The sequence below is a fragment of the Camelus dromedarius genome, chromosome 30, assembly GCF_036321535.1.
Source record: "Camelus dromedarius isolate mCamDro1 chromosome 30, mCamDro1.pat, whole genome shotgun sequence".
Classification (NCBI taxonomy): Eukaryota; Metazoa; Chordata; class Mammalia; order Artiodactyla; family Camelidae; genus Camelus; species Camelus dromedarius.
The window spans coordinates 2,150,378-2,161,458 of NC_087465.1; the positions used below are offsets into that span (position 1 = coordinate 2,150,378).

At 49.3% G+C, this 11,081-nt stretch overlaps 1 protein-coding gene across 1 annotated transcript; it reads left to right on the forward strand.

Moving 5' to 3' along the window:
* The first annotated feature begins 6,084 nt into the window (after nt 1–6,084).
* On the forward strand, nt 6,085–7,074 carry NPBWR1 (neuropeptides B and W receptor 1). The gene has a single exon (XM_011000473.3). It carries the CDS (start codon nt 6,085–6,087, stop codon nt 7,072–7,074), a length of 990 nt encoding a protein of 329 aa, XP_010998775.2.
* Nucleotides 7,075–11,081: the final 4,007 nt, after the last annotated feature.

Consider the following 11,081-nt stretch of genomic DNA (forward strand, 5'->3'; position numbering starts at 1 on the left):
CTGTCAGTGAGAAAGGGAGGAAGGTGAATAAACTATATCACAGGAGTTTAGACAGAACAATGATAAACTCTTGGATGAAAGAAGACATCAAAATTTAAGATTCACTATTCAAACTAAATATTAGAGCATTCATCCTGTTGGATGGAGTGCTGACGAGTCAGCTGCATCGGAGAAGCTCCAACCTCCCGCAGGCGGTGGACTCACACGCTCACCTGGGGTGACGCATATTGGCCATGACTTGGCTGGTCGGTGCGTAGTCGTGTAGGTGCCATATTCCGAGACTTTACTGTAACACGAGTGTGTGTGCCCCGACCTGCCTTCTGTCGCGGTGACGAGGACTCATCGTCTATCAACATCTTAAATCAGTGTAGTCCGTTTCTTACAATTGATGAGGCACATTAAATAAATCACTATTAACCAAAGCCCATAGTTTACATTAGGGTTTTGTCCTTTTTTTCCCCCTGAGATTTGATTAGTAAACTTGATGACCACTTTGCTCACTGTTCCCTTTAGTGAATCTCTCAAGATGCACAGAAGTCAGAAAGGGTCATCATGTGCTTCGTGTCATCAAAAGCCATTCCATTTTGAAACAGTAATAACCAAGCAGCTCTAAGCAGCTTTATCCCCCTAAAATGAACACAGATAAATACTGCAACTTATTTTATTGTGTGAAATGTCTTCCAAAGAACATCTGTGTATACAGAGCAGCATTATGCATACACTTCCGCCCTCAGACTGGAGGCTGTCAGTGCCTTCGCTGCCCATCACTCAGTCTTAATGGTGTTTTTGGCAAACAGAGTTCCAGTATGAAGACAAATTTTGATCAGTTTGTGTTTTTATTGTCTTCCTAAGCTGTAAAAGCAAACTGATATCAGAGTGGTATCTGAGAAGAAAAGAATCTCCTTCTACTGTTTCTAAGTTCTTCTGACTGGTCCAAGAATTAAATTGACATGAGACAAATAAAAGGAGAAAATCAAGTTTAATTATGTGTGTACAGGGGGCCCGTGATGTGAGACCCAAGGACAAGTTGAGGTTTATATGGCCTCTGAGAGAAGGAGACGGGGTTGGGGATCGGGGATTTCAACAGGGAGGAAGGCAATTCACGTGGAGATGGAAAAGCAAATGTCTGGTAAACAGATGTTTGCTGGCTGGTGCAGGAACCTGGGACACAGGGAGGACTCGGGCTCCAGGCCTGTGCAACTCCACCCGTACACCCAGCCAGCCTGCGTGAACTTTAGGATTTTCTTTTTCCACTTGTGTAAAAAGTGCCGTTGGAATCTCGATAGAGATTGCATTGAATCTGTAGATATACTTTGGGCAGTATGGACATTTTAACTATTAATTCTTCCAATATATGAACATGGGTAACTTGTTCATTTATTTGTGTCTGCTTCAAATCTGTTCATCAGTGTCTTGTAGTTTTCAAAATCCTTCACCTCCTTAGTTGAATTCTTTGAGTTTTGACAGTTTTATTTTAATATGTCTTGGAGAAAGTCTCTTTGGACTAAATTAATGAGATGATCTATTAGCTTCATGGACTGCAATGTCCAGATCTCTCCCCAGATCTGAGAAGTTCTCAGCCATTATTTCTCTAAGTAAGCTTTCTGCCTGCTTCACTTTCTTTTATTCTGGAACTTCAATAATTCAGAAGTTGGTTTTTCTTTTTTTAATTTATTTTATTTTATGTATTTTGGTTTTTTGGGGGAAGGACCATTAGCTTGCTTGCTTTCTCTTGATGGAGGCACTGGAGATTGAAGCCAGGACCTCGTGCATGCTAAGCATGTGCTCCAACACTGAATTATATACCCTCAGAATATACCAACACCACAGAAATTGGTTTTTCTGATGGTGTCCCATAGATCATGCAGGCTTTCTTCACTCTCTCTCATTCTTACTTTTCTGCTCAGACTGGGTTATTTCAAAGTTCCTATCTTCTGCCTCACTGGTTCTTTCTTCTGTGTGGTCTCCTCTGTTGTTGATACTTTCTGTTGCATTTTTTCATTCCATTCATGAATTCTTCATCTCCAGAATTTCTGTTGATTTTTTTTTTATGGTTTTTATCTCTTTGTTAAATTTCCATCTTTTTGTTAAATTTTGATTACATACTGTTTACTTGATTTCATTCAATTGTCTTTCTGTATTTTCTCGTAGCTTAAGTTTCCTTAAAATTGAGTTTCCTTTAAATAGCGGTTTGATTTCTTTATCAGGTAAATCACAGGTAAATCTCCATGTCTTTGGGTTTGGTTAATAGGAGATTATTGTGATCCTTTGTGATTTCATGTTTCTTTGATTTTCATGTTCTTTGGAGTTTTGCATTGTTGTATTCAAATCTGAAGTAGCAGTCACCTCCTCCAGTTTTTACTAATTGCCTTCAGGGCAGAATTCCTTTCATTACTCCTGCTATAGATTCTGAGGCTTTCTCTGACCTTGCATGGATACACCTGCTTCTCACTTCTTGCTCCCTCTTATAGCAGAAATCTTAAGCCTGTTGTCTTCTCCAGTCCTACCAAGCACCAAACGGGTGGCTGATAGCCTCTGCTGTGCTCTTCTGATGGTGGCACGCAGCCCAGCCACGTTTGTGGTTTCTCCTTTGCCCACAGACCCTGGCCTGCTTTCTGCCTGTGCTCCATACCCACCAGGGCTTGCTCTGCTCCCCACCCTCGGGGTGTGCACAGGGAGCCTCCTGTAGAGCATTAGTGGGGGTGTGTTGGATGCACAGTGCGCTGGGGCTGCCTGTGGGTGGTATTTCAGAGTCAGGCTTCCTGGTAACTGACTCGCGATACAGTCAGCACGAACCATATCCCTTTAATGCCCCTGGGCATCTCATATGACACCCTCCCTATCTGCTCCCTCCTCCATCGTGGTCCTCCCTCTTCAGTGCTCCAAATGCTGTGGGAGAAACAAGGCTCTTTGGTACCATCCTACACAGCTCAGAGAACCAGGAGCTCACTCATTGGCTCTCCCTTTCCCTTGTGGGAGAACTCACAGGCCGTCTAGCTTAGCCCTAAGCTGTGCCGCATTGGCTGTGGGTGATGCCAGCAAAGGCAAGCTGTCCTCTTACCCACTTGAGTGCATCCATGCTTGTATTTTTTTTCCCCTCCAACACAGTGCTGGAACTTCTCTGGAAACCTGAACATTCACGAAAGCTCTCTCTTCTGAAAGAGACCACCCAAGTCAGTGTTCTGCAGATGCTCCCAGATAGTGGCCAAGAAGGGCCAGAACCAGCTCATATTGTCCTGGTGGTTCCACAGCTGGTGCCACAGTCTGTCTGCCTATTACCCAATGCACCAGTGCATGAGACGGCCCCCAGGTCCCTTGGCATATGGTGCTTGGTCCCACAAATCCCACAGAGGCACTTCTGCTTATGGATGGATGCCAAATTCTTGCTGTTGAATGCGAAAACAAGCCAAACTAAAAGTACCATTATCTCTAAGAAGACCCAATGACAAAAATGTTTAATCTTTTCAAGTATTTAGAGAGTATTTAAATTTTGCACATTGTGATAACCTTATATATCCTTTAAGTTTCTTTTGGTCTACAAGTTCCCTTTTCCATGTCTTTTGCTTGTGTCTACTATAATGTGTGATGCACAAACGATGCATGATATATGGCAACTACATAAAACTGACTGTAGAAAAGAATCAAGACCGTTAATGAAAGAGTAATCCATAAAACTAATACCTTTAATTCCGACTCCAAAATGTGCTGTATAAACTGTCACAGTGAACTCACTGATGGGCGGACAGTAGTAGTTCAGACCCCAAACGTACCCCATGATAATACCGAGAGGAACACAGCTGGCGCAGCTGTACTATGCCAAACAAAGGAGACTGCATCCAACCAGAAGTAGCAGCCCAGTTAAAGAAGAGCATTTATAGCAGTAAGAGAGTCCATTCTACGGGGAAGATGACAATCTTAAACTTGTGTGCATCTAATGCAACAGCATCAAATTACGTCGTAAAAATCGGCGAAGCTAAAAGCCCAGAGAAACCCACATCTGTCTCAAAACCTATAGAACAGCCAGATAAAAATACTGAGAAGATTTAAACAACACAAGAATAAATCTGACTCGTTGACAGAGGTAGAGTTTTGCACCCAACAAACACAGAACACACATTATTTTCAAGTAAACATGAAATAATCAGAAAACAAACTATATACCGATTAATGTTTCAACAAATGGCAATGAACTGAAATCATATTATTTCTCTGTCCACATGTAATTAAGCTAGAAATCAATAATTAAAAAGCTAGAAAGACCTCCAAGTGTTTGAAAATTAAGCAGCCATATACATACAGTTGTGTGTATGCACATGAGACACACAGATACATGCATACGTATATACACGTGTGTATTATATATACACTATATATATATCTCACATGTAATTTTTCTTTTTTGTTTCACTCAACTTTCTATGGTGTCTTCTCAGATATTCTTGCTCATGTACATAGCCCGAGTTGCCTGTCATTTTCATCACGCAAAGCATGAAACTGCAGAGAAGCCAAAATTATGTAGATTCTAGTAAAAAAAAAAAAAAAAGAGGATTGAGTGCATGCCCCCCAGAGGTTTGGCCCCTTCCAATCAGCCTCCTTCCAGTCTCCTCAGCGTCTCAGGCTCGTTACTTCACAAACGCTTCCTAAAGGACCAGAGGCGCACGTTGTGGGGCTTTTGTCGGCGCTTGCAAAGGAAGATTACTGGAGGGGCGCAAGACAGACTCCTCTGCTTTAATTTGCTGGGTCTCCCAAAGGAAGGAAGTAGGCATGGGAGAGGACTAATACTGATTTTATTTCATTGGGTCCTCAAAGGGGAGGTGCCTGCAGTGAGTTCCCCTTAACAGTGGAAGACGTCGCGGCTCCGGGAGATGGAGGCCAGGTCCCGCTGCTCCGCCGGCCTTGGCAAGACCGCTGCGGTGGCGGGTCGTTCTCTTCAGAGGACAACCAGGAGCAGTTTGTCTTTGTTAATGCCAGGCCATACACATACACACACGTTCCTAACAATCTTGCAACCTTGTGGGGAGCAGAGTGACATAAAGCGGGTGATTTGCATTTTAGAATTGCCGTCACGTCCCCCATCTGTGTAGCCAGCCATGCAGTAGGGACGTAACTTAAAGTTTAGAACTACATCAGTCCATTGCGGATGTGGTGTTAAAAATATGGACTGGGAGCCTCAGCTCCTGCTCTCCTTTTAAAACAGGCCGTTAACACCCTATGTTTCTCTTCCATTGAATTCTTAACCAGGAGCGCTTTTCATTAATTCAAACGGGGTGAGGTCACACTACTGAAACGAAGAAAGGAATTCCTTAATTTTGGGGTCGTGCTGCTCTCGGTCCGGCTGTTTGGCTGCGGGGGGGGGGGCGGCGGGGGCGGCGGACGGGTCGTCGAAGCGCCGTTGCGGCTGCGCCAGCCCCGAGCTCCCCGCGCGCGGGCGGGACCAGCGAAGGCGCGGGCGGCCGCCTCCGGGCGCACGCGGGGAGCGGACACGCAGCCGGCTGGCGCCGCAGCGTCCCCGGCATCCGCCGGCCCCTCTGCTGACCGTCCGGAAGGGGCAGACCCTGCCCCTGGACCCGCCAGGTGAGACAGAGGCTGCTGTTGGAGTCGCAGTTACCAGGGGCGCGCGGGACCTCGGGGGACAGAAGCTGGCCGCTGCAGGATTCGCTGGGGTGACCTCCCCGGGGCGGGGTGGGGCTAAAGCAGGGGAAGTGGGTTTGTGCTTTTCCTATAAAGGTAAGGACTCTTCCCCCAGCACTTCGTTTGATGTAGCCAACAGGTCAGAATAAGATTTCAACTAGTAGCAGAGAGCGATCACGTGGGGCCGGCTGGGCGCCGCGCCGCCTCCTCCCCTCGGAACCGCACTTCTTCCCGGAGCTGCACGTCGACGAGCCGGGCCTGTGCTTCCAGGTCCGCGTTGCAGCCCCGGAGTCCGCGGCGCGGGTGTTCAGGGAGGGCGGCGGGAACGCGCCTTCCGGGGAAGGCCGGAGACGGGCTCGGAGCGCGGGTCGGGTCCCAGAGAGCGCAGAGCCCGGCAGGGCGGCGGAGGAAGAGACAGAGCCGCCCGCCCCCCCTCCCCCCGCCCTCGCCAGGATGCACAACGCGTCGTCCTGGGGGCCGGGGCGCGCCAACGCGTCGTGCCCCGGGCCAGCGCTCGCCTGCCCCAACGCGTCCGGCCTGCCGCCGCCGCTGCCCACGCCGCTGGCCGTGGCCGTGCCGGTCGTGTACGCGGTGATCTGCGCGGTGGGGCTGGCGGGCAACTCGGCGGTGCTGTGCGTGCTGCTGCGGGCGCCCCGCATGAAGACGGTCACCAACCTGTTTATCCTCAACCTGGCCGTGGCAGACGAGCTTTTCACGCTCGTGCTGCCCATCAACATCGCCGACTTCCTGCTGCGGCAGTGGCCCTTCGGGGAGCTCATGTGTAAGCTCATCGTGGTCATCGACCAGTACAACACCTTCTCCAGCCTCTACTTCCTCGCCGTCATGAGCGCCGACCGCTACCTGGTGGTGCTGGCCACCGCCCAGTCGCGCCGGGTGGCGGGCCGCACGTACGGGGCCGCGCGCGCGGTGAGCCTGGCCGTGTGGGGGCTCGTGACGCTGGTCGTGCTGCCCTTCGCCGTCTTCGCCGGGCTGGACGACGAGCAGGGCCGGCGCCAGTGCGTGCTGGTCTTCCCGCAGCCCGAGGCGTTCTGGTGGCGCGCCAGCCGCCTCTACACGCTGGTGCTGGGCTTCGCCATCCCCGTGTCCACCATCTGCGCCCTCTACACCGCGCTGCTCTGCCGTCTGCGCTCCATACGCCTCGACAGCCACGCCAGGGCCCTGGACCGCGCGAAGAAACGGGTGACTGTCTTGGTGGTGGCGATCCTGGCCGCTTGCCTCCTCTGCTGGACGCCCTACCACCTGAGCACGGTGGTGGCGCTCACCACCGACCTCCCGCAGACGCCGCTGGTCATCGCGGCCTCCTACTTAATCACCAGCCTGAGCTACGCCAACAGCTGCCTCAACCCCTTCCTCTACGCCTTCCTGGACGACAGCTTCCGCAGGAACCTCCGCCAGCTGCTGGCGTGCCGCGCCGCCGCCTGAGGCCGCGCGCGAGGGGCCGGCGCCCCGACGCTCAGGGTGGTCCCTGACCCCCTGAGCCTCCCCACCCCCAACCCCACTCCCAACTTGCTGAAGATGCCGATTCTCGGGCTCCTCCCCAGACCTACTGACTGGGACGCGCTGTGGCTGCGCCCGCAGTTTGAATTTGCCAAGCCCTCCGGGTGATGCGGGAGCACGCGGAGCGTGAGACTCTTAGCGGCTGAGAGCGCACAGACAGCTCCTTAATGCCAAACGGCACTGAAGAGACTCCCAGCTTGACATGGAAGGGGAGGAGGGGGAGGAGAAGGGGTCAGAACTGCTGCGACCCTCTTCCCGTTCCCCTCCTGACTCTCGCCCAAGCCATCCTCGGCCCGGCTCTCCGGGTACCCGCTGGCCTCTGCACCTGGCTTCTCCGGGTTCCCGCACCGGCCGCCTGCGCTTTTGCTCAAGCTGCCGAGCAGCCTGGCCCGGGCCCCTAGCCCCTCTCCGCGCGCTCCCACCGCTGGAGAAAGAGGGCCAGGGCGGTCCCTCCCCCCCCCCCCACCCCCACCCCCCCGAGGTGCGGAGAGATGCCGAGGCCGCCAGGGTCTTTGACGAGGGGACACAGTGAAGCTCGGGTGGGAGGGCAGGGTGTGTGTGTGTGTGTGTGTGTGTGTGTGTGTGTGTGTGTGTGTGTGTGTGTGTGTTTGCACGTGTTTGCGCGCGCGTCCAGCGGGGTTTGGGTGAAGAAGGATGGAATTTGGCCATGATGCCTACGCAACAGTGATGTGAAAAGAACGGTGATAATTCTCCTTCCTGTTCCAGTCCCTTCTTTCCTTGCCCTTCCGCGCTCCCACCCCTGCTGTCACCAGGAAGCCCTCCACTCCTCTCGGACTGCAGGGACCCGGCTGCCGGGCTCGGGAACGGTCGGGAGCCCAGAGACCCCCAGCCGCGGTTGCGGCGCCCCCGGGCGGAGCCGGCTGCCGGCGCGGCGCATCCTAAAACAGCTGCGTGTGCAGGTGCGCGCACCTGCTCTTTACGGGACTTGGTTGCTGTCATCACCTCTCTCCAGAGGGCCTCCCTCCCCCACGCCCCTCTGCCCCCCGTCGACCTCTCATACCTCTTGGAGCAGTTACTTGCTATTCTTTGTGAGAGCATTGTTTTTCAAGTCTGAGAACTTTATAAACAGCTATGTCCTAGTCTCACAAGTTTTTGTGAGGAGTTGAGATCAAGAGGAAATGCGTGTCCGTTCCTCTCTCCTGTAGTCTGCATCCTCTCCGCCTTAGGGGGAGCCAGGAGGCTGAAATGATTGGCACCCTCGTCTTTCCCTCTCCTGGCTTCCTTTCCTCAGGGAGCTATGGATTGTTTGTACTAAATCCCTCGCTTAGTCCCAGACGGCAACTGGTAGATGTCCGGTCTGGTCCGACAAGGGAAACCCGACAGCAGCCTGTCTTTACGTCTATTGATGGGAGACAGCAGTGGGTTGAGACAGAGGACGGACCCTTGGGCCTGCCCAGCCACAGACAGTTTGCACGTCAGACGTGAGGGCAGAGCCTTAACCAGGCTGTGGTCATTGATCACAATGTTTGAAAAGGTGGTTTTTTTTCCCCTTTGGGATGAATTCCAAACAACAATGAAAATTTCTAAAAGTATTTGTTTCCTGTGGTCAATATTATGGGTAATAAAGTGTATGAGTGTTGCTGGCAGGAGATTTTGACTTAGTTTGATGGACATTAACAAATTTCTCGATTACTTAGTTTCAAAAAACTTTATACAAAATAGGTGGAAAGGTAAAACTCTCCCTTGGGTCGGGGGAAGCAAACTCACTCCCTGATTTTTGTGAATAAGAACTGCTTCCTTAGCTCTTAAAGCAATTAGGAGCAATGGCGTTATTCGTAGCTATCAGTTTATAAAATGTAAATTTAGAAACCTACCTTAAATGACAAATAATAGTAAAATTTTAAGAAATGGTTTTTCATCTCCAGTGCATTTTGAATGATACACATTATGGCATTTAGACAGTCCTTTGCTGGTGGGCTTCAGACACCTCTTGGAATTCATTTTCGTATCTTTCACATTTCTTGGAAATGTTCTCTTGATTTTTTTTGTGACTCACATTGTTTTTTTGATCCTCAATAATTTTTCCAAATTAAAATTTTAAGCTTAGAACAATTGCTGCATTGTCTAAAGTGATGGACGTAAAGAGTAAAGTGGACATTTGGCCACAAACAGCCAAGTGTGATCATCTGGGTTTGAAACCTCATCTGTCTTCATAAACCCAGAGGCTGTACTTTGACATCTTCTGGCGACACAGATCGGGGAGAGCCGTGTGAGCCATCTGTCCACTACATCATCCCTACGGCAGATCAGCCTGACTGTCTTGGAATCTACCAAGAAGACTGCTGGAGAAACAGGGCTGTGTTGTCCACAGCAAGGCATGGATTGGCATCCCCATAGGGTGTGTGTGTGATTAAACAGGATCCAGGACTTCAGTTTCGTCCCAGCTTCCTAAATCATTGGATAAGCTGTTGTGTCGTTATTTCTAGATTGTTGCCGTCCTATTAGCATGTAGAAGTCCAGATCGTAAGTCTCAGACTTCCTTCCTGTGACTTAGGTCCTAGGTAGCATAAATATGCCAGAGCAGAGTTAACTCACGTCACTGCATTGCAAAGGTTTTAGCTCTGTGTTGACTTTTTGCTGTCTTCCTATGAACTGTGTTGTTCGGTTGTACCACTTCCAGCATTTAAAAGTGTCCATTTAGTCTCACTTAACTTAGTACAGTTATGTAACATACGTGCTGAGATGTTATTTTGAGAAATGCAGGAACTCTGCAGAGAAACTCTGTTTAAAATAAAAGCTGAAACATTCTGTGTGGCGAGTGAATATTCTATTTCTCGAGAACATGGTGTAACTGAGCGGCGCCCTCTGGGGCCCTCCTGGGACAGACAACCCCCTCCACCCCCTCGGCACATTCACAGTCCCTCAGCTCTTGTCGGCCTCTTGTAGAAAAACTAGTCTCCTAGGCTTCCCCAAGTTCCAAAAAGTACATTTAACCAGAGAAATGAGAAAATGCTGAAAGAAAGAAAACACATCCCAGGACACAGACATGTGTGCACGTACACACACGTACATATGTGTGTGTATATATGCCGCATTATAACATACACAGCATCGCTGTTTTTAACTGTCACTTAATTAAACCTTTGACTAATTTCTGGTTAACAGAGAAAAATTAGGGCTAGAGGACTCGAGAAGAGACTGCCACGAAGGAAAACAATCACTCAAATCAGAGTGGACGGCAGTTCTGAAAGACAACTGTCTGGCTGAATCCCCCCAAAGTCGCCGTGACACACACCTGGAAGAGATGAGGGAGACATGCTACGTTAAAAGAAGCTAAAGAAAAATAGTGATCAGAGGCAACGCACACACCTTGACCAGCTCATGACTTGAAATATCAGTGCTAAAAGAGCTTTTGTGAACAATTCAGGAGATTTGAATATGGATTGGAATTTTTAAATTATTAGGGATTTGGGGGTAATTTCTTTAGTTGTGGTATGATATTTTAGCTCTATAGGAGAACTTCTCTATTCTTAGGATATGAAGATAGAAACATTTAGGGACGAAGTGTCATAATACCTGTTATTTACTTTCAAATTATTTGGCAAGATACTTGTGTGTACATTTATATTGCTATAAAAACAAAGCAAATACATAAAAATATTTACAGGTAAAGGGAAAACATACTCACTGTAACTCTGTTTTGGCTTTTCTATACAATTAAGCACTTTCATAAACCCTTCTGTACATTTATCTTTCATACTTTTTCTGTATGTTTAAACACCTTTTATTTTTGGAAAGAAAATGCAAATTTACAAAGAAGAAATGGTCTTTGAGCAACATGTTTCCTGTGAACCTATTGGTCCTTTATCCACATGCCTGTGTGGCCAGTCTTGAAAGAAGCCCACGCGTCCAAATTCCTCCTGTGTGCTCTGCAGGCCTCCGACCTCATTGGCCCCAGCCAAGCCACTCAG

What these genes read in the sequence shown, in the direction of transcription:
- NPBWR1 (XM_011000473.3), top strand. Translation starts at nt 6,085, where the DNA reads ATGCACAACGCGTCGTCCTGGGGGCCGGGGCGCGCCAACGCGTCGTGC.